The sequence below is a fragment of the Globicephala melas genome, chromosome 4, assembly GCF_963455315.2.
Source record: "Globicephala melas chromosome 4, mGloMel1.2, whole genome shotgun sequence".
Classification (NCBI taxonomy): Eukaryota; Metazoa; Chordata; class Mammalia; order Artiodactyla; family Delphinidae; genus Globicephala; species Globicephala melas.
Window position 1 is genome coordinate 115,108,020 of NC_083317.1, and position 24,178 is coordinate 115,132,197.

A 24,178-nucleotide genomic window follows, 5' to 3' on the forward strand; every position below is an offset into this window, starting at 1 on the left:
ATTTTATGACTCATCCTAATAAAAAGGAAAACAGTCTTAAAAGGTAGCCCCAGAAGTCGAAGGGCAAGGGAAACATCAATAATAATAATTTACATAATTTTTATATGCTAGTGAGACCTAGTACGTCTAATTATCCCCATAGGTACTCCTCTGCTTTTAAAGGCTTTGCACAGATTCTGTTATCAAAACTGGGTGTTTCCAGCAGCCAAATTACACTGGGAAAGAACTTCTATCATTTCCTCTGTTTTACTGATTAGGAAACTGGGGTCCAGAGAGGTTCAGTGACGCAAATAGGATAACACAGCTAATAAAGACCAAGGATTGAATTTAAAGGAAAAAGTCATCTGGCCTCAAATCCAATGCCCTTTCACCTACCCCATCTTGTCTCTGACCTAAGGAGATAAATGTGTCCAATAAAAATTATGACTTATACACAAATAAAAGCTGAAGATGCAAGAGTGTGCAGGACTGCTCTGCCCCTTAACTAGGCACTCACACAATAATGGCAGTAATCACATTGTATGAAACAGTCAATATTATCGGGACGCAAGTTTTTAGAGAGGCAATTTTACCTCGTCGAAAAAGCAGGCACTTTGCAGACAAGCAGCTGAATTTGAATCTACAGTGAGCTTGAGCTACCTTTTGTTTTGTTTTTTAGCTCCTTTGCCTCTTTGATCTACCTCTGTTCCATCTGTCACCCCAAAGAGCTACTAAGATATTAACTGGGCTTCCCTGGTGGCGCAGTGGTTGAGAGTCCGCCTGCCGATGCAGGGGACATGGGTTCATGCCCTGGTCTGGGAAGATCCCACATGCCGCGGAGCGGCTGGGCCCGTAAGCCATGGCCGCTGAGCCTGCGCGTCCGGAGCCTGTGCTCCGCAACGGGAGAGGCCCGCGTACCGCAAAAAAAAAAAAAAAAAAAAAAAAAGATATTAACTGAGACATGCTAATACCCGGCACCTTAAGAGTTACTCAGTAAAAATGGAATTCCTCACTCTTCCTTGCCAGTAACTTATTAAGTTAGAGGTAGTACCGGCAAGAGTAAAATCCCATAGGAAGTTTCTTGAGTTGATTCTGACACACATGGAGCCAAAGAACTCACAAAATAAGGGGAAATGAATACTTCTCCCAATTTACCTCCTGTCATTCCAACAGAAAACCGGGCACCATGTCAGTACCCAAGTAGTGAGTACCTGTCAACATGTCTACTGAGTGCCAACTAACTAACCATCAGTGACCACTGTAAACAAAGAGGCCGGTCCCTCCAGGCCAGAACAGTAGGCCTGACAACTAGGAAGCGTGGAGATCTGGGTCAGGGCCCGTGAGCCCCACAGGTCGTGGTCCCATACAGAAAGGGGTGGGAGGAAGACATGAGAGGTATTATTTGCTTAATTCATATGTTTGGTGGATGGATGGATAACCAAATAGACAACCTTACCAAAAACTTAAAAAAAAATAAAGAAAGATATCTGATGTGTAGGAGTTACAATGAGAGATGGAAGTTATACACATTTTTCATTTCATCACTCTTCATAAAGGTCTGGTGTCTTTTTTTTTTTTTTTTTTTTTTTTGGTATTTACAGACAGGCCACATATTGGACGGATTAAGAGCTGACATATTAAAATAAGCAAACTAACCCCCAAAAAACCTTATTAGAAAATAGAGCAAAATATATTTTAGCCAAGAATTGTCAAACTTCTGGTCTCATGATCCCTTGAACACTACTGAGAAGCCCAAAGAGCTTTCATGTTGTTATACCTAGCAATCTTTACTATATTAGAAATTTAAATTCTGAAATTCAAAAAATATTTAATTCGCTTTAAAAATAGCATCAAATGTTAACATGAATAATACACTTCTATGAAAAATAATTATATTTCCCTCCAAAAGTTTTAGTTAGAAAAGTGGCATTATCCTACTTTTTTTTTTTCCTTTTGCGCTACGCGGGCCTCTCACTGTTGTGGCCTCTCCCGTTGCGGAGTACAGGCTCCGGACGCACAGGCTCAGCGGCCATGGCTCACGGGCCCAGCCGCTCCGCGGCATGTGGGATCCTCCCTGACCGGGGCACGAACCCGTGTCCCCTTCATCGACAGGCGGACTCTCAACCACTGCGCCACCAGGGAAGCCCCTATCCTACATTTTTGCTTATCTCTTTAACATCTGGCCTAAGACAGTTAAATTCTCATATCCACTTCTGCATTGGATCAGTTTCAAAATGTACTTTTAGTTAAAGTAAACAGAAGAAAATCTAGTTTCACACAGATATATAACAGGACAAGGAAGAAGTATTTTCATAGCCTTCTGGATTTTCTTCTTTGGTACCACACCAAAACTCAAAAAGTGGCAGTTTCTTAAAGGCTGTTTGCACAGTAGAAACTAAACTCATATCAATGAATATTTCTGTTATATTAAAATCCTTTAGCGTAACTTGGTCTTGGAATAAATCTTTTACCCCTGCTAGATTTTATATCATATAATCCTTGGTCATTTGAAGAGGTACCAAAATTCATCCAGAATTTTGACGTATAGATACTTTTCATTATGTAGTGTCAAAAATAGTATTGATAGTGGCACTGATTTCATTGTAAGTACTGGAAAGTAATGCTATTTGTCTTCCTTGACTTGAAGGCTCAGTGCATTCAATTTTGAGAAAATGTCTGCCAAATACTCAAGTATGAACTGCTATAGTTTACGTGCATTCCATGAAGAAAGCATCTAATTCAGCTCGCAACCTACTCAAGTGTTGTTCCTCTAGACCACCATCATATACAGAAGTGCTTTGTGAGCCATTCCTATAATGTCACTTGAAATATTTAAGACACACACTTTAATCAAATGGACAATATGTATTACTTCAACACAGTCACTGTAAAGTTAACTTAGTTTTTTATTTTTTGTGTTTTTTTTTGTTTGTTTACTAAGATTGCATGGATGTAAGGTAGGCAATGACTACAGGAGAGACAGTTGGGTACATGGTCTTCATTTGTGCTGAAGTACCAGCAGGTTTGTTTTACACATTGTGGTTTTTGCACCAATACTACAGATGTCAGCACAGTGAGTGAAAAAGGCAAACAACATGTTAGTATTCTTCTGAAAATGGGCTGACCTCATGGTCCCCCTGAAAGAGTGTCAAGGACTCCATGGTTCCACAGACCATACTGTAAGAACCGTTATCTTAAAAGTGGTCCTGGGGCTTCCCTGGTGGCGCAGTGGTTGAGAGTCCGCCTGCCGACGCAGGGGACGCGGGTTCGTGCCGCGGTTCGGGAAGATCCCACATGCCGCGGAGCGGCTGGGCCCGTGAGCCATGGCCGCCAAGCCTGCGCGTCCAGAGCCTGTGCTCCGCAACGGGAGAGGCCACAGCAGTGAGAGGCCCGCGTACCACAAAAAAAAAAAAAAAAAAAGTGGTCCTGAAGAACCTAGGGGCAGGACAGGAATAAAGACACAGATGTAGAGAACGGACTTGAGGACACAGGGAAGGGGAAGGGTAAGCTGGGATGAAGCGACAGAGTGGCATGGACATATATACACTACCAAATTTAAATGGATAGCTAGTGGGAAGCAGCTGCATAGCACAGGGAGATCAGCTTGGTGCTTTGTGACCACCTAGAGGGGTGGGATAGGGAGGGTGTGAGGGAGACGCAAGAGGGAGGGCATATGGGGATATATGTATATGTATAGCTGATTCACTTTGTTATACAGCAGAAACTAACACAATAATGTAAGGGAATTATACTCCAATAAAGATGTTAAAAAATAGAAAGGCAAAGTTGGAGCCACTACCTGAATGCTGTTTCTAGCACGGGCAGGATGCAGGTCTGTTGAGCAAAATTTGCATTTAGCTATTTTATAGTTCTGTTATATTTAAAGCCAAACCCTGTTACAGGGTCCTTTCTTCAGTGTCTCCAATATAACCAGAAGCCACCTCAGTTGAGACTTTGACATAGGAAAATTTTCTTTTGATACAAAAAAGCACTAATTCGGGGGGAAAAAATTGATAATTTGAATATACTAAAATTAATAACTTGTTTATCAAAATATACTTTTAAAGGAAAACGGACAAGTTACAACCTGGGAGATGCTATTCACCATACATATACCCAACAAAGCAGGTATCAACAATATTTGAAGGATTTCTACAAATCAATAATAGTACAAACAACCCAAAAGAACAATGAGCAATAGATATGACTAGACATTTATTTCATGGAAATAACCAATTAGCATATGAAGAGATGCCCATATCACTGTGATCATGGAAATGTAAATCAGGACCACAATGTAGTAACATTTCATAAGCAAAAAATTTTATATCCGAGAATAGGAAACGTTGAAGAAGATGTGTACCCACAGAGGATTTGCAACCACTCTGGAAAATAGTTTGGCATTATTTCCTATAGTTTAACATTCATATACCTATGATCCAGCAATTTAAATCCTCTATTTATACACACAAGACACTCTTTCACATGTTCATCAAGAGACGTCAAGGATATGTACCTTGGCATGGTTCAGAAGGGCAAAAACCTGGAAACATCCCAAACATAGGAAACTGAATGAATGAACCATGGCATGGTCAGACGATGGAATGTTTACAGTCACCAAAACACATGAATTACGGCAACAATGCTCACCAGCACGGGCAACATGTGGGATCTAAATCTAAATGATCTAAATCACTAAATGATTACATATGTTTCTTCTAAAATCACAATTTCATACACACACAGACATACGACAACATACTTTTAGGAATACATACAGATGTAACAAAACAACCTAAAACCGCGAGAGAATGAAAAAAATGGGGTTCAGGGTGCATGGTGGCCAGAGAGACGGCATGTGGGAAGAAAGAGAATTCAGTTACATGCAGCTCATAATTGTCAAAGTCTTGGCTTTTGTTTTGGTTATTGAGTTTGAGGGAGATTATTAACGTAATTAAGAATAACAAAATAGGGGCCTCCCTGGTGGCACAGTGGTTGGGGGTCCGCCTGCCGATGCAGGGGACACGGGTTCGTGCCCCTGTCTGGGAGGATCCCACATGCCGCGGAGCGGCTGCGTCCGTGAGCCATGGCCGCTAAGCCTGCGCGTCCGGAGCCTGTGCTCCGCAGCGGGAGGGCCCACAGCAGTGAGAGGCCCGCGTACCGCAAAAAAAAAAAAAAAAAAAAAAAAAAGAATAACAAAATAAAAATTTTAGAGTCAACCTTGCATGAACCTTGCGTGCTAAGAATACGCCATATGGTTATATAAGACTATGGTGAATCCAACTTTATGCACCAACAAATTTAAAAGATATCTATACATTTTAACCTATTACGCACATAGAAACTGTGAAACTCTGAGGTCCTGAACAGACTCATCATTTGACAGTTAAGTAAATCAAATCCTTAATTTGACCAAAGCTGTACAGATAGATTCATTCATAAATTCAGTAAATATCTATTGAACATCTACTATATGCCAGGCACTAATTTAACAGTGAACAAGAGAAATAAGTTCTGTTCTCATGAAGGTTACCTTCACGGCGTAGTAGGAATAGGGGGGGGGCGGGGTGGAGGGATGATGGAGGAAATAAATTGAAAAATAAACACTACTTTAAATAACGAAGACCACTCTGAAGAAAACAAAACATGGTGAGAGGGTGTAGAGCGCTGCCTACGCTCCTGGCTGTGTCAGGTGTCGTAAACTGGGAAGGCCTCCCTGAGAAGGTGACGCTTGAACAGAGACCAATATGAGGCAGCCACAGTAAGATGCTAGAGACAGACAACGCCACAGACAGAGGCCAGGCCTCCGAGCACCTCTGCCCCAGTGAGGTTCACCTTTCTAGAAGTGGGTGTCAACATGACCGTGGTGACAGTGTGAAAGCAAATTCACCTGGGTATTCCTACTACTCCTACGCACTGCTTGACAAAACCTGGTTGTGGTCGTGTCTGTAGACCCTTGCCAAGAGCCCCCGCCAGTTTACAAAGGAACAGAAGCCTTTCACGATTTATCTGGGACAGAGAAAAAGAATGTACCTGCTCAGAGCTTTGTCCAGCGCTGGATGGCAGGCAAGGAAAAGCTCAAGGGGGTAGCTAGGCAGTTAAGTTTTGCTTTTCTTTTCAATTTTTGTTTCACTGGGCCAAAAAACTAAGCAGCACAATAATGTTTCGTGACACGTACTGGCTTACTTGCCAAAGGGGACAAATATCTGCTACTTTGCCTTCTCTACACCCCTACCCCATACACACAAACATACCTGCACTTCCCCACAGGCTGACCAAGTCAGGGACATTCGAGAGACAGAAGAAAGCTTGCTGGCGCTTTTGCTGCTGCGGGCTGGGCGGATTCATATTATAGGCAAAAAAGCCACACAGCTGATGAGAGGCCTCTGTTGTCCACCAGGAGAGCGACTGTGGCCCCTGGATAAGGAACGTGGGATAGTAATAATCCAAGTTATGCTGACATTATATCTGCCAGGCCTCTCCTAGCCACCTACTAGGGGGAGGCATGTAACCAAGGTAAGAACATACGGGTAAGATGCTACAGCCACTGGGGGCTTGAAAAGAGGTGGGTTTCAATTGTAGGTGCTCTGGTTACCATCTCAGAACTTGTTCACGCCACTAAGCTCCCTTACACAGCTTTCTTCCTAGGTAAAATAACAATGTTTTAGGTCATTCATGAGAAATTCATGCAACTTCTACTATGAACTATTTGCTGAGCTAGATGAAAATACAAAGCTCTCTCTCCATGCAGTAGAACAGACAAGCTAATAAAAATACGACTTGTCAACAGGAAACAATATTCCCTCGTAGTTAAGGCTTTAGAATGACACTGACCTGGACCCACGTCTCAGTTCTACAATACACTAGTTCTTTCACCTTGGACAAGTTACTCAAGCTGTCTAGATTTCAGTTTCCTTCACTATAATATGAGATTACTTCTGTCTTATGAGGTCTACTGGAGGATTTAAAAGTGCATAGCTGTAGTTCGTTCATTTTCAGTGCCGCACAAAAGTTCACTAAATTTTTTTAACCCTTTTTCCTGTTAATAATCAGTTGAGCTATTTCTACGTTTTTGCCATTACAGTGTTTCTATGAGCATCCTTGTACGTGGATATTCTCATACATACTTGGTATGCTTCTGGAAGAGAGACTTCTAGGGCATATACTTAGGAATTAAAATGCTCAGCTATAGGGTGAATGAACCTTCATCTTTTCCAACTATTTCCAATTCCTTTTCCAAACTTTCCAATTCCTTTAGACACATAATACTGAGCTGGAGATAAAAACAAAAAAAAAAAGTCCTGGAACACTACATACACCATGAACCATGAACAATTTTTATAATGGAATCTATGTTCATATAGATTTAAAACCATTTATGTTTAAAGGCAGGAAATAAGAAATACAAAATTCAGGTCAGGATTCCCTCTCAGTGGAGGAAGGTACAGCCCAGGGAGGAGGGAGGAGGGAGGAGGGAGAAGCTGGAGCACTGGTGAGGCTCCGGCTCTCAAGTCAGCACTGTGGTCTTTTTGTTGTGCTTTAGTTTCTTTGCATAAATTCTTTTCAAAGTATCAAGCAGTCCATTAAAAAGCAAAGGTATTTTTAAGAGCAATTACCACTGCCTGTGTCTGGTACCAGGGAAAGTTCCCCACGGATGGCAGTTACTGCTGTACAATGTGATGAGAGTGAAAGAGATGACAAGACAACAGCGGGAGCTCTGGAGGTGCCGCAGCCAGGCTCCGCAGCGTCCGGGGCTGTGGGAGACGCAGAACCGCAGGAAACGGAGGTGCCCAGTGCGGATGGGAGAGGAGGCTGCTCAGAGGCCAGAACCACCAGACTCTGGGCCCTAAAAGGGCAGGATTCCCAACACCAAGAACACTATCCTGATAACAGGAGCCAAAGGCATAAGTGATAGATGAAAGGAAAAGTGTGTCTTATAGATGACAGTTTTAAGCAATGTTCTTAACAAAGATGATTTTGGCTTAGAAGAATGGGGAGAATGAGAAAAGAAGATGGCCAGGAACAGAGTAAGAAACACCAATTTAAGGACAGGCAGAGAAACTCCCAGAGGTGAATGAGAAGCAAAGGTAAGGAGGGTAGCAGAGAAGTCTGAGGAACTGTTATGCATTTGCTATGTGTCAGGCACTGAGCCAGGGACGCTTCCCTCAAAACTAATACACATACATACGATACATACATATACGTATGCATATATATACACCTGTATACATATATAGTTACATATACCAGCAGAAAAGTACATGTATACACACATATATACACACATTTCTTTTACTAAATTTTCTACTACATTTCTTTTACTAAACCATTTTGAATATAAGTTGCACAAAATCACGTCCCTTCCCTCCTAAATACTTCAATATGCATCTCTGAAGATTAAGAATATTCTCCTAGTTAACCATGCCATTACCATACCTAGAAAAATTAAGACAATTCAATAACACCATCTAATATACAGTCTGCATTCAGATTCACACAAGTGCCCTAAAATAATTTCTATAGTGCTACCCTCTACCGCCCCCAGCCACCAATCAGTTCACACAGCACATTATTCCTCTTTGGCCTCTTTTGATCTAGAACTGCTCCCGCCCACCCCATCATGTTTGTTTCCTTTTCATGATATTGATTTATTTACAGAGTCTGGGCTGTTGTTTTATAGAATGATCCATGTTCTGAATTTGTCCAATTGTTTATCCACGATTAGCTTTTTGACAAGGTAGGTTGTGTACATCTAACTGAGTCATATTGAGAGGCAAAATATCGAATTATCCCATTTTTGGTAAGTTCAATCATTCAGTGACTGCCAGATGAAAAGGTACCATTTTTTTCTTTGTTATTCTAAATGATCTGTGAGTGATGCTTTTAGATTGGAACATCCTGTTCTCCTACAACCTTTCGCCAAGAGACTTTTCACAAACACTGAAGACTGCTGCCTGAATCAATTATTACACTGAGGTTGAAAACTGTTGACTTTCTAATTCTATCATTCCTTCCACCTTTTCTAGCTGACATTCTTCTACAAAGAAGAGCTTGTCCCTGTCTTCATCCTCCCTTTGTCGTCTGTATTTTTAATATCACTATCAACTCTTGAATGTGGTTTGTTTTTAAAAGTATTTTCATCTATTACTGTCCTTCTTATTGATATCCAAACTGTTGAATTTAGAAGTACCACCAAGTCAGCTCCCATGTCCTTTTTTTTTCTTCCCCCCTCCCCCTTAACACTTCCTCATTGGTCTGAGCACTTCCTTGCTTTTTGCCTGCAAGGTATCAACTCACCTTTCCCTGTGCCTGATTTGAAATCAGTCACTTCCGCAAGGAGCCTTGGTCCCTGTTAGTGGGTAGTGATACTTAGAGACAAGATAATCTCATTGATAATGGAGACTGCTACGTTTCCACCTACAGAGGATTTTTTACTTTTGTTATTTAAAGTTGGAAATGGCTTGAGCAAGTTTATAGCTATTAGGGTATCAGGACTTCAAGACCTACAAATTTTATTGAGAACTTGTGGAGGTTTATACCTTGAAGGAAAGTAGCCTCTAGAGTGAGAGAGAGCCTGAAAATACAAAAGAGGAAGGCAACAATGTATAAAGAACGATTAGAAAGGAAGTCAGTGTAGGCTGCAATTAAAAAAAAAAAAAAAAAACCCACCATGGAGTAAAATGAAGCTGGTCCTGGTCCATGCAGGTCATGAGCATGAAACTCAATTCATGGCACAGATAGGAAGGAGCACTTCTTATCATCAGATTCCGTCCATTCGGACACCACCTCTGAGGCAACAGTGAAATGGCATCTAATAGCTCCCATAGGGCATGGCAAGATGTAAGATAGCATCCTCAAAACACATATGAGCAACTCATATTGAAATCCATATGAAAAGTGAAACAATCACAAATGTATTGATCTAAAGAGGACACTTACATTCAACAATGGATCCCATTGGGATGGGCCTCGGACTCATAAAAAGCAAAGGTCTTTCTTTCCATGTGTACTCTGAGCACCATCTATAAGCTGCATAAAAATGCATCTTTCACATTTAAGTCCTACTCATTTTGAAATGAAGGTAGTTGCTTCATTGTCATATGCTGTGTTTAATAAAATACAAATTCATTTAAAGCATTTCCCAATTCATAGGTTAGTGTAACAATATATTTTATTGCATCAAAGGTTACTGATTCCTCCAACAGGTAGGAAGTACATAAATTTTAGGCTTTAAAGTGTATGAGAATCACTTCTCTGTAGTGTTTCCACTCCCATCTAAAGTTCTGGATATTTCTATTCTTTTCCTTTGGGATATGCAAGCCTCAATCTTGAACAAACATACACCTGGTTGATATTTAGCTAGGTAAAGTTGTTGGTTCCTCACAAATGAAAATCTGTTCCCCAGCCCCCTGGCAAAGGGATATGCGTTAAGGCCCTAAAAGCCCCAAGATCTGAGGAACTGAGTACTGCACGCCTGATTGAGAAACGCAAACACCATCTCAGTAAAGCAAAAAGAGGTCAGAGGTTCATTTCCTTGCCTCACCCCAGGGAATAGAACCACATATTCCAAAACAATGCTGCAGAAGAACAGGCTGGAAAAAATTAAGTCAGGAATCCTAACAGCTCAACCTAAGTCCAGATAGAGAAAGGAATCAGTTCCCCAAACTCTAAAGACAGGAGTTTCACAGCTTTACATCACTCACATCAAAAATGCAGACCCGTGTGGACTGCCAAGTAAGTGCATGAAACGCTCTGGACTTCACTCATACTCCCTGCTGCTGAGTGCCGCTTCCTGTGACGAGAACCCAGGGACCATAAGATGAATGGCCTTCCCCCAGCTTCCCCGAGGCAAGCACTGCTGGGCCAGACTCCCGAGGAGGTTTGGAGCACACTGCAGCCCTGCGTTTCAGTGCAGAAGAACATCAACCTCAAATAAACGTGGGGAAGTAGGGCACACCGTGGGAGCCTGACCCAGGGGAATTCCTGGCCGGCTGAGAGTCCCAGGGACCTCCAATTCGTCTATTGTCAGCTGAGTCACTCCCTGAACCCCCAACGTTTCCTCTGAGTCATACACTGCCAGGCACCAGGTATTTGATTCTTACAGGAATAGAAACCCTATGAGGTAGCAACTACTACCCTCTCACTTTAGAGATGTAAAGACAGAAACATGGAGGCACTCTGTAACTATTCCAATATCACAGCTACTAAGAAATTGAGCCATATTTCTAACCAAGGTCCACTACATCCAACATGCATGCTTTTAACCATTATACTGCACTGTCTGCCCATTATTCCAACAGAGCTGTAAAGAAAGCCCACTTCACATTCCAAGACCTAAGCATGTGAATTACTTAATCGCTGCTGAGTTACTCAACATACAGTTCAGGTTTAGCACCAATGAGAGAGCTGACAAAATTCTATTCCTGTATCAAAATGACACCAAATACAACTACCATTAAGGGGCTATTTCAGTAGTTCTCAACTTGGGAACATCTTAAGAAATGTCTGGAGACATTTTTCCTTGTCTTAAGTCATGGGTGCTGCTGGCACCTAGTGGATAGGGCCAGGGATGCAGCTAAACATCTTACGATGCACCAGACCACTCACCCACAAAGAACTGGAACTCAAAAACATGTCAGTAGTGCCAAGGGTGAGAACCCCTGGGCTATACCAAAGATTGTAGGTGGAAAATCCCTCAAAGTCTATCCTGACGATCCAGATGCAGCTCCTGGTACGGAGGCTAGGATGGGTAGCCATTTCCACGGCCCCAGAAGTTTGGCATCTGTGCCACACCTCGCCCTCTCCCCCGGCTCCCGTGATCTGCTTGCATCACCACAAGATGTGAAGACTGACCCGGGATCGAGGAGGCGCCAGCCTTGCACTTTGCTAAGAGTTCTGCTAAAAGCATTTTAAGGGAAGTGGTTGGAATTAAAAGTAAAAAACTAGGTTTGGGCATCATTATCAGCTTACCATCACACTAACTCACCATCCGTTATGGAGTTTCTGTATGCAGTGGTACCCAGAGACTAACTGGAGAAACTGAAGGCATCCACACCTTGCAGACCTTTAACACCTAGATCAAAAAGGACATACTCACAAACTCACACGCACATGTCCACCTTCTCTCAAAAACAATACTGGATAAGTGATTCCTAAAAACAATACTCTAGAAAAATGCTGAAGGGCCTGCAATACATGCACATACTCATGAACACAAACAAAACATGCTTGCCCCGAGTTCCCTCAGGAGTAGAGGAGACCTGGCTTGGAGATGAAGAGACATAAATTTGAATACTGTCTGGCCACATATTAGCTGCCCAATTCGCCTTTGATGAGTTACTTAACCATTCTCAGCATCAGTTTCCTCATTTGCAAAATGGTGATAACAGTAACTGATTGGCAAGGCTCTATCATGTTACTCAAGAGCTTGGGCAATCCGTGTCCCCCCTGCTGTGCTGTCCTCTCATGTGTCTTGGTGCATGTGCCCGATAGCTCTCTCTGCCCAACACTCCCTCCCTCCCCTCTGACCCCCTTCTATGAAATAAACTGGCATGCTTAAAGTGACTTCTCCTGGAACAGGTCTATGACCTAGAAGCAGAGGACTCTGTTGACCCACTCCTAAGGAGTCACAATGTTGGGGAAAAAGAGGCAGGACCTAGAGTGAGGATGCAAGAAATTCTAAAATATTCAACCGACCATAGAATAAGAAAGGCCAGAAGCCTGATGACAGACTTAAGAATTAATTAATACTATTCAATAGTATAAAATATTTTTAAAATATAAAGTATGTTATAAAGTATTGAATAACATAAAATGTTACAAAATATGACTACAAGACTGAATAAGTAGCCCATATATAAATTCTCCTTCTATTCAACCCTTATGACTGTTCTGGAAACCATCTAGGATATCACATATTGGCACCACAAAGAGGGAAAAAAAAAAGTCACACATTACAGCAAGGGAGATAAAAGCAGCAATAATAAGAAAATGGCTTTAGTAAGTTTAGAAAGGTACACAATGATTACACACATCTATACTACTTTCTATTGTTAGAAGAATCATCTAGAAACAAATATTTATCTCATATGAAAAGATCTTGGGGCACCTCGGATCAAAGTTTTTGATGTTTGGACTGTAAGGACAGAGAAGGAATTGTCAGACTGTCGTTAGATAAGAACTGAACAAAGAACAGGAAGGAAAATGCTCATCATAGGTGGGTACTGATTAAAGAGTGATTTGAAAGCAATTCATTTTCCAAATACATTTTCTTTATTGAATTTTTTTTTATAAATTTATTTAATTATTTTTGGCTGTGTTGGGTCTTCACTGCTGCGCACCGGCTTTCTCTAGCTGCAGCGAGTCAGGGACTACTCTTTCTTCTTTTGGTTTTTTTTTTTTTGCGGTACGCGGGCCTCCCACTGCTGTGGCCTCTCCCGTTGAGGAGCACAGGCTCCGGACGCGCAGGCCCCGCAGCCATGGCTCACGGGCCCAGCCGCTCCGCGGCACGTGGGATCCTCCCGGACCGGGGCACGAACCCGTGTCCCCTGCATCAGCAGGCGGACTCCCAACCACTGCGCCACCAGGAAAGCCCAGGGACTACTCTTCGTTGCGGTGCACAAGCTTCTCATTGTGGTGGCTTCCCTTGTTGCAGAGCACGGGCTCTAGGTATGCGGGCTTCAGTAGTTATGGCTCGCAGGCTCTAGAGCACAGGCTCAGTAGTTGTGGTGCATGGGCTTAGTTGCTCTGCAGCATGTGGGATCTTCCTGGCCCAGGGCTCGAACCTGTGTCCCCTGCATTGGCAGGTGGATTCTTTAACCACTGCGCCACCAGGGAAGTCCCTCCATATACATTTTTGTTTTCTAATTATGAACTATTTCAAGTACACAAAAGTACAGAAACTAATGTTGGTTAACACCAATACACTTAATCGCCCCGTGTTAATTGATAGTAATATTGAGGCATCATTGTTTCAGAATTTAAGAGGTGAAATACCGCAAATACAACTAAAGTCCAACCACCCTATGGCATCCCTTGCCCCTCCTTCCTTCTCCGGGAGTAAGCAGTTTCCTGAAGTTAGAAGATATCATTCCTGACCAGAACATGCTCAGTACTGACCTGGATCAAATATAATATTCCACCACAGAGAACTAAATCTCTTTGTTTTGTTTCTAAAGAGAACTTCATGACCTCTTAGGGCTATTCTAGGTAAATATGCTTTTTTTTACCACTGGTTCTCCATAAAATATCTATTTATATTTACAGACTAGAAGGATGAGATTATTATGATGAAATTTATAATGAGTAAACGCTAAGAAAAATCTTAGATTTCAGGCTCCTTTTAATGTAATTTTTTCCTACCTCAAGTCCCAACTACAGCAAAGAAAAATAAGGTTGATTTTTTTACCCTCCTCACCAAATATTTATTAAAGTCCCCTACGTACAGTCTTTTAAAAAAAACAAAAAACAAAAAAACTTGCTCTTCAAGGAGTACTCGTTGGGTTAGCAGCATCAACATTATACCCAGCTCCAGACCTATGGAATCTTGAGTCTTCATTTTAGCAGGAGCCCTGGGAAATATGTATGCGCATTAAAGTGTGAGAAGGGTTGCCTTGAAGAATTTAGAAAGGTGACAACCTAGACCGAGGCAGAACCAAATCCAACCACCATTCTGCCAAACCTATCCTCTTCCTATCATACAATATAGCTTTCAGATGTTATCTTGGCAAAGTCCATGCATAAGTAGACCAGTGGTTATCAACCAGGGGCAATCGGGCCTCCCAGAGGACATTTTGTTCACAACTTAGGGAGATGATACTATTGGCCCCTAATAGAAGCCAAGAATGCTGCTGAACATCCTACAATGCAGAGGACAGTCCTCATGACAAATAATTATCTAACCCAGAATGTCAATGGTACAAAGGTTTAAAAAAAAAAAAAACACCAGAAAACAAAAAAAGCCTGCCTATGATTTCCTAGCTAAAAGGGTCAATTGTTAACTTCAGTAATTTAAATGAGCTGATTTGAGCAACCAAACCCATAAAGTGTGTGGGGGGTGGGGAGAAAGAAACCAATAACTAAAAACACTTCATATGCAATCCTCTCAAGGAAAGGGTTTACAGGGTTTACATCACATCAGTCATCGTCAATAGTGACAACCAAAACGAAGTTCAGTAAAGCAACAACAAAAACGCATGTTGAAATACTGCACAATTATACAAGCTGTATTTAAAAGGCAAGTGCACAGCTACGACACATACTTCTTCAATGAAAACATTCTGGCATTTATTTAACTTAATTAAATCTTCGTTTTTCTCCTACAATACAGGATCATTAGCGAAGAAGCACCTTGGCCACTTCAAGATGACAAGCGCCCACTAGGCTAAATTACTTCACTGAAAGGAAACCTCATATCAGACAAAAATTTTAAAACGTAAGTGAACAGATCCTTTACCGTTATCAAGAGCTTTGTGAATTTCATCAAAATATTACGAAGGAATAACTTCCCTTCTTCAGAGAAAGTAGAATTACAGAACAGTGGAAGGTGGTCCATTTTAAGAGAAAAATGGGTCACCGTGTGTAATTACACAGAGGATGAGTAATGAACTCAGCATGTTTTTACTAAGATGATTGTATTTCCGGAGCAAGCATCGCCTTGTCTGGTCCTGTATCAACTAAGTTCCGCCCAAAGAGAGAGCCCTGAGGTTATATGCAATACTCTACAACCTGAAAATACGAATGCAGCCCAATCCTGAGACCTAACATTTCACTGGGAACAACAGCGCTCACTATCTGGATTAAAATGAAACTTTGCCATTGATATTCTAGCTGTGCAAAAGAAAGATGAGAGAAAGCAATTCATAGGCTCTTATTACACATTAACGGCTGTCTTTTGGTCTCATAGATCCACTCCACCATTACGTGACCAAAGATCCAAAGTGACGGTTCATATAGACTAAAACGTTTCAAGTCATTTCATTCTCCTTTACCTGGATTTGTGGAACAAGGAAGATTTCCACCTAAGAGAAGCTGAAGCCTTATAATATTTTTTTCTAATTGAAGTATAGCTGATTTACAATGTTGTGTTAATTACTGCTATACCGCAAAGTGATTCAGCTGTGTGTATATATATATATATATATATACACATATATACACACACACACACACACATTCTTCTTTTATGTGTGTGTGTATATATATATGTATATATATGTGTATATATATATGTATATATATGTGTGTATATATATATATATTTCTTTCCCCCCCATTACAGTTTATCTTGAAATCCTTCTTAAATGAAGTCTCAAGAATTCAGGGAGCTGTGCTTATGTTACCTGAAGCCTCAAGGTTAACATAATGACCACTTTCACTATAGAAATTCAGAGGTAATCTCAGAAGTAACGTCCATGGGCAGGGCTGGCTACACTTCCACAAACTGGCTCCACAGAATGTCCCTTATTTCGGTTGATCATCCAGAGGTGCTTTTCCTCTTTCTTTCTCCCCCTTTGCCTGTCTCTTGTCTTTGATGGGCTGGGACAACCTGCTTAGAAATAGTAAATCAGCTGAGAGCCTGGGGCAGGGAATGGAGGGTTGCTGGGCCACATCAAGACATTCTTTCTTTCTGATTTATTTGGTTCTTTTTATTTTTACGTTACCGTATAAAATCAGCATCCGTATGTTACTATTTCCTCCATCTGTGAAATGATTTGAAGTTTTAGTAGGTGTCTATCGGGATGTTAAATCACCTCTATACTAAAGACAAGGAGAGGAGACTGGACAGGTGTTACAAGGTCAAAGGAATACATGTCTTTTATCAGCTTGTCCTATTTTTCATCTAATGTGTATTCCTGCCTTTTGGTCTCAATATATAACTGGCCTCACTTGCCGCAGATACCTTAAGATAGCCCCTTTTCCACACATCTCTTGATCCATCACTGTAGAAAAGGCTGCCACACTCTGAGTCACCAGGACCAAATATGATAAATTATGTAGCTGGAGGTCACAGTGCCCTGCCATCAACACTACTGCTCAAGAAAAACAGACTTAAGAGCATATTACCACTAAAATTGTCTTGGATTTACCATTACCTCATTACCTACGTAGAATGAGCCTTTAATTTGCCTCTGCTGTATCCATCCAGACAGCAGCACGAGCAGCAGTGATGCCCTGCTTCTTCCCCCAGTCAACACGTCTCAAACGGAGACTCTGATCTGCCGTTGCTTAAAAACAGCCCAAAATAGCAAGAAGACATTTGGAGGGAAAGACCCAAGCAAGCCTTGAGTACTCATTTCATTTCAGAAGGCACTCCGGCTCTAGAAGTTTACCTGGGTCAGCCAGCCCCTTCCATCAACCTCAAAGTGAGGAAAGGAGGAGGCATGAGGTGCATGGCAAAGCATATATGCTCAGATTCTTGACCCTCTGAGGAACCAGAGAGCAGAGTTGTGGACCCATGGCATCAGGCTACATTCAGACATATTGCAGTGCGAAAGGACAAAAGTCACGAGATTCTGAGAAAATGTCTTTATACAGGTTTCTAGAAGGAAAGGAAAGAAATGGTGGCTCTCACTAAATCATTTCTGGGAAATTCTTCACTATTACTATATACAGTGGCTTCTATAATTTTTCTATAAGGAGAGAAATTTGGTACTCATTAAATCATTTCTGGAAATTCTTCACTATTTCAGTATTTAGTTGCATATTATATAGCTAATATTTCTCTCTACTTTAAAATGTACTCATATCTGCTTTTTTAAAAATTTTATATTTTAAACTCCAGTGAATCCAACAATTACTGAATACATATCATGATCCCCGCACCACACTGACCGAAGGGCTTGTGTCCCCAGCACCGGGACCCCTGGGAGCATTCTCTTGAGCTCTGTGAGACTGGCTCTTAGACGAAGCTGCACCTTACTATCAGGGGACAAGACCAATTATTTACTAAATATAGACTCTCTGCCACAGTGGACAGTTAAAAATAGAAAACATGGCCCCTTCACTTACCATCTAATATATGAAACAGGCCACAGAGGACCTACAAACAAACCCATTATGATCAGAGCCAAGTGGGCAGGGGATTGGATTTCCTTTCAAAGGAAGTCCAAGGACGGGCAAAATCAATTGCTAGAAATGTAACTAGTTTTGCCATATGCTTGCAGGAAGAGTACACAGAAGCAACATATTCTTTTGGGGGAAACAGCACACAAAGTTTGCATGTGTGATTTTTTTTTTTTTTTTTTTTTGCCATGTGACTGAATCTCATATGCCACATTCCCAAATTCTACTTTCTCACACTTCCTTAATTTTACTGACACAGCCCTTCACTCACTGTGTATAAAGCACCATGCTTGGCACCAGAAATACAAAGATAAACAAGATACATTCTCTGTCCTCAAAGAACCCACTGTTCTCCATAATGCTTCTTTCCCATGACCCCTGACTAGATGTAAATTTCTTAAGAGCAGGGACTCATGTCTTATATTCCCAGATTGCATTTCATTATTTCACAAATATTTTAAATATCTAATGTTCTAAATGTAATGCTAGGAATACAATGGTAAAAAAAAAAAAAATGACATGGTCTCTCTCCTCTGAAGGAGCTTACAGTAGTAGAGGAAACAAAAAACAAACAGCTAGAGAGACAAGTGCTATGACAGAAGAAAGGCACAGAACTAGGAGCACACATACAAGGGACCTCACACCCAATCCACCCCAACCAAGGCTTGGGAGGGCAAAGCTTCCTAAAGAAAGTGGCATCCAAACTGAGGCCTCAAGGATGAAGAGAAGTTAGCCAACCAAGAAGGTAGCAAAAGAGTCTTCCATACAAATGCAAGTTTGTGCAAAGGTCCAAGGTGAGAGAAATCCTGGAACCCACGAGGTACAAGGGTTCAGAACAGCAGGAACTCATCACTGGAGGTAGAATTAGTAGGGATCAGACCAAGATGGGACTTCTGGTAGCTCAGGGTTAAAGAGTGAGGACTTTATCCGGAGGGCAAGGACCAATGGATGAAGGGTTAAACAGGATGTTGACATTACAGATAAGATGGGCAGTAGACATTTTCTTAGATGTATCAAATAATCTTTCAAAAGAGTGCTAATCTTCCTTGTGCCATAAATCATCATGTCCAACATCACTGAAGACTACACAGGATTCTCTAACAAAAGAAGGTTCTGGGTAATACCTAGGGTAGTGTCGTCCAATAAAAATATGATGCAAGCCGCATAGGTAATTTAAAATTTTCCAGTAGCCATATTCTTAAAAAAGTAAAATTAAGTGAAATTAAGATTAATAATGTATTTTATTTAATGGGATATTCCTAAAATATTTCAACATATTCTCAATATTAAAAATATTGAGATATTTTACATTATTTTCTGCGTACTAAGTCTGCAAAATTCATTGTGCATTTTCCATCACATCTCAATGTGGACTGACCCCATTTCAAGACCTCTACAGCCACATATGGCTAGTGGCTACCATTTGGACAGTACAGATCTAGAATGTACTTTGGGGAGCATTTCTCAGAATGCTTAAGGTCTTTCTATCATTTTTGTTTTCTAATTTATAAAAATAATGCAAATCAGTTTTTAAATGGGGAAAAACCCCACAGAATATCTCAACTTTTAAAGGTACCCATAATCCTATACCAAAAATACCAGTTATAGTTGGACGTGTATGCTTGTAAGATGTAGTCCTATGTCTAAAATATACATAGGGTAGGCTTTCTAAAAAGTAGGGTCTGTGTCAATAGCTCTTAAACCTAATATGTTAAAGAGCTGTGAATAAAATGAAACAGATTCTCTGTTTTTATAGCTTTATTACCTTTGAGACTATATTTAAATGAGTATTCCTGGAACTTCAGAGTTGTACAGCGACCTTTATCATTTTAGGGAAACGCTGGTCTCCATGATTACCTCAGTTCTCAGACTGTCCTGCTTCTCTAATTTTCCTTTCCTGTCATCTGTCTACTCCATTCTTCCCTTTTCAGAAGGAAGGAAGGGAAGGTGAAAGGGAGGAAGAGACAGGCACCTAAGGAATATACAGCAAAAACTTGGTTTCAAGAACTTGCTGGGCATGGCAAGTTCTTGCCCTTCCCTTATTTCTCGGCAAATGACTCGAAGGTCGTGACTGCCCTTTCGGTGACTATTTCACATCACCTTCCAGGCCTCACCTGCAGAAGTTACCCAATGATGAACGCCACCACTGCCCCACCCGCAGAGGGGTCCTGCCCCCGGAACACCCTCATAACCCAGCAAATCATCCCCGTGCTGTACTTCGTGGTCTTCGTGGCCGGGATCCTCCTCAACGGCGTGTCCGGGTGGATATTCTTCTACGTGCCCAGCTCCAAGAGTTTCATCGTCTATCTCAAAAACATCGTCGTCAGTGACTTCCTGATGAGCCTGACTTTTCCTTTTAAGATCCTGGGAGACTCGGGCCTCGGGCCCTGGCAGCTGAACGTGTTTGTGTGCCGGGTCTCGGCCGTGCTCTTCTACGTCAACATGTACGTCAGCATCATGTTCTTTGGGCTCATCGGCTTTGACAGATACTATAAAATCGTGAAGCCTCTCTTGACTTCGTTCATCCAGTCCGTGAACTACAGCAAGCTCCTGTCGGTGCTGGTGTGGAGCCTCACGCTGCTGCTTGCCATCCCCAACGTGATCCTGACCAACCGGAGCGTCGGGAAGGCCACACGCATTAAATGCATGGACCTGAAGAACGAACTGGGCCTCAAGTGGCACCGAGCCTCCAACTACATCTTTGTAGCCGTCTTCTGGATTGTGTTTCTCTCCTTAGTCGTGTTCTACACTGCTATCACGAGGAAAATCTTTAAGTCCCACCTGAAGTCCAGAAAGAACTCCATCTCGGTCAAGAAGAAATCTAGCCGCAATATATGCAGCATCATGTGCGTGTTTTTTGTCTGTTTTGTTCCTTACCATGTTGCCAGAATCCCCTACACTCGGAGCCAGACAGAGACCCATTACAGCTGCCAGTCAAAAGAAATCCTGCTCTATGTGAAAGAATTCTCTCTGCTGTTGTCAGCTGCAAACGTATGCCTGGACCCCATTATTTATTTCTTTCTGTGCCATCCATTTAGAGAAGTCTTACGTAAGAAACTGCATATCCCATTAAAAGCTCAGCATGACTCAGAAGCTTCCAAAAAAAGGGGAAATGTAGCACAAGAAAGCACAGATACTGTGTGAATTCCCACCTCCTTTCGAATAAAGTCTGTGCATGCATATTGTAATCTTCAATTACATAATAAAGGCAAATGAAGAAGAAGCATGTCCACGATAAGAAGTATCATCTCTAGGCACTACTATTCAACGTAGTACAATAATAAAACTAAAATGTAAGTTTCCATGCTTGTTTTTGTACCATCAAAGAAAAGATAATACATTATTTAATCTTATCCCACCAAAACAGAAGGTTTACGTTTATAATCAATAGTCTGGTCAGTTAATACAGCACGTTAGACAGCAATAAGGAAGACAGGAAGTAATCAAGACAATTCACAGGGGCATCTTCCTCCTTCTAAACACAAGAATTAAGCTGGCATATTACGCAATTCTTTTCAACAGGGTCATTAAAGACCAGCTTAAAAGCAGACATGGTCTGATAAAGGATTAGAGGCCTGTTTGTAGTGAAAAAGTCAAGTCTTCTCCGATTTGAAGAAGCAGGATAAGCAGACACCCAAAAAATTACTTAAGAAATCGCCCACGGATTTATTTCATGGCATTTCAAAGGAAAGCAGATATGAACTCTGTACATCGCCGCACAAAAATGTAATCTTTCTCTGATAGCATTTTGAGGATGATGTAAGATACATCTTAAATACGTTTTATGTGAAGATTAGCTAAGCCGCTTAATGAGCCTAGTGTTCTGGTGCTAGAATATGTTTAAGTAAACTCTACAGAGGGAATCTAGATAGTGGCGTAAGTTGCCAGAAACTTCCCCTGTTCCATGGTATGGGAAAAAAATCTAGGATGTCTGAGAAAAGACATATGCACACAAATACCCCCAGCTGGCAACACACTTTATTCCCTAGGAGCAGAGAAAAGCAGTTTTCTTAGAAAGCAACTGGACCTGATAGAAAGAAAATCCAAAATTTGCAATAATGAGTGAGAAATTACACATAAAATGAAAATTTACACATCATGTTTTCTGAAAAACAAATTTCATATGTGCAGATATGGATATGATTGCTGGCTTCTGAGTCATCAAAGCTCAGTTCTTTCTCTGCTATTAACTGGCTGGAAGACATTTAGCCCATCTTTCAAATGCTCTTCTCAAACATTTTTGTAAGTCATGTTTTCATATATATGTGTATATATATATATATGTATGTACTTCAAGCCTTACCATATATGTACTAATAAAAAATAATTTTAATAGTGTCAAGTTTTTTCTTAAGTCAAGATACCAAAAAACACTACCAGATTTACTCATAGTCAAGACATGGGTGGTTTCTTTAGTACACTCGATTACAAATGCTAATAGAATACAAAGAAAGAAGGCATAGGAGTACCCAGGAAGGAGTTGCATAGAGTATTTTTGAAATTCTATTTGCCACTGACTTTTCAAAACAAGTATTTCATATGTTCTTAGGACCTTATCAGATTTTAGGCAAAACTGAGAAAACACCTTTTAAACTGAGGAAGAGCTGAGAAGATTTTCACACTCTGTATCCACCTTCCACCCTCATGAAAACTCTCTGCTCCCAACTCTGGGTCAAATATCCTCTCCCAAAAAGAACAAAATCACAAACCTATGATAAACGTGCCTGGCAAAACTAAGCTTGCTATAGCATTTGTTTGGCTAAGTATATTTGCAAAAGAAAGTGGCTGTGTTTATTCACAGTTTCCATTGGTCAGGACAAATTAGTAAATGCTGGTGTTTTATATGTCCCCTACTGGGCCACAGGAGAAACTGAAATTATAAAAGAAGATGAGAAGCACCAAGTTTTGCCTTTGTAACCACTGTGCCAAAGCAAATCAGAAATATGAAAGGCAATATTTTTCAGGAAACAACATGCAATGCAAATAAGGATATCGTGAAGCAAGAGTTGAATAACAGCTACTGCATATCAGAACTTTTAAGGTAAAAGACCTGTACTTGGAAAACTGTAAGACACTGAAGACAACACACACAAATGGAAAGATGTATGCTGCTCGCAAATTGGAAGAATTAATATTGTTAAAATGACCATACTACCCAAGGTAGTCTACCAAGGGTTCAATGCAATCCCTATCAAAATACCAATGGAATTTTTCACAGAACTAGAACAAATAATTCTAAAGTTTGTATGAAAACACAAAAGACTCCAAAAAGCCAAAATAATCTTGAAAAAGAAGAGCAAAGCTGGAGGTATCACACTCCCTGATTTCAAACTATACAGCAAAGTACAGTAATCTGATTACTACAGTAATCAAAACAGGATGGTACTGGCACAAAAACAGACACATAGATCAGTGCAATAGAATAGAGTGCCCATGCTTACACAATCAATTAATCTACAACAAAGGAGGTAAGAATATACAATGGAGAAAAGACAGCCTCTTTAATCAATGGTGTTGAGAAAACTGGGCAGCTATATGCAAAAGAATGAAACTGGACTACTTTCTCACACCATATATAAAAATAAACTCAAATGGATAAAACGCTTAAGACCAGAAAGCATAAAACTCCTAGAAGAAAACACAGGCAGTCAGTACAGTCTTTGACACTGGTTGTAGCAATATCTTTTTGGATGTGTCTCCTTAGGCAAGGGAAACAAAAGGAAAAATAAACAAATGGAACTACAGCAAACTAAACAGCTTTTGTAGAGCAAAGGAAACCAAAAACAAAGCAAAAAGGCCACCTACTGAATGGGAGAAGAGATTTGCAAATGATACATCTGATAAGGTGTTAATGTCCAAAATGTACAAAGAACTCACAGAACTCAACATCAAAAAAGCAAACAACCCTACTGAAAAAATGGGTAGAAGACCTGAACAGACATTTTTCCAAAGACATACAGATGGCCAACAGACACATGAGTAGATGCCCAATATCACGAATCATCAGGAAAATGCAAATCAAAACCATAATAAGATACCACCTCACACTGGTCAGAACAGTTATCACCAAAAAGAAAAGAAATAAAAGGGCTAGAGCGGATGTGGAGAAAAGGGAACCTTTATGCACTATCGGTGG

The 24,178-nt window shown here is 40.9% G+C and overlaps 2 protein-coding genes across 6 annotated transcripts in view; one reads left to right on the forward strand and one right to left on the reverse strand.

Annotated features, from left to right (window-relative positions):
- Positions 1-22,489, forward strand: part of P2RY14 (purinergic receptor P2Y14) — a 59,134-nt gene extending 36,645 nt beyond the window's left edge. For 3 of the 5 annotated variants that reach the window (XM_060298496.2, XM_030873230.2, XM_060298495.1), the window contains exons 2-3: positions 15,308-15,412; positions 20,150-22,489. In XM_060298496.2, coding sequence (XP_060154479.1) covers positions 20,173-21,186 — 1,014 coding nt within the window. In that variant the 5' untranslated portion in view covers positions 15,308-15,412; positions 20,150-20,172 and the 3' untranslated portion in view covers positions 21,187-22,489. Of the gene's footprint in view, positions 1-15,307; positions 15,413-19,973 lie in introns of all 5 variants that reach the window. The other 2 variants (XM_030873231.3, XM_060298497.2) reach the window with 2 other exon arrangements.
- MED12L (mediator complex subunit 12L) overlaps positions 1-24,178 on the reverse strand; it is a 327,428-nt gene that overhangs the window by 185,699 nt on the left and 117,551 nt on the right. The window lies entirely within an intron of this gene.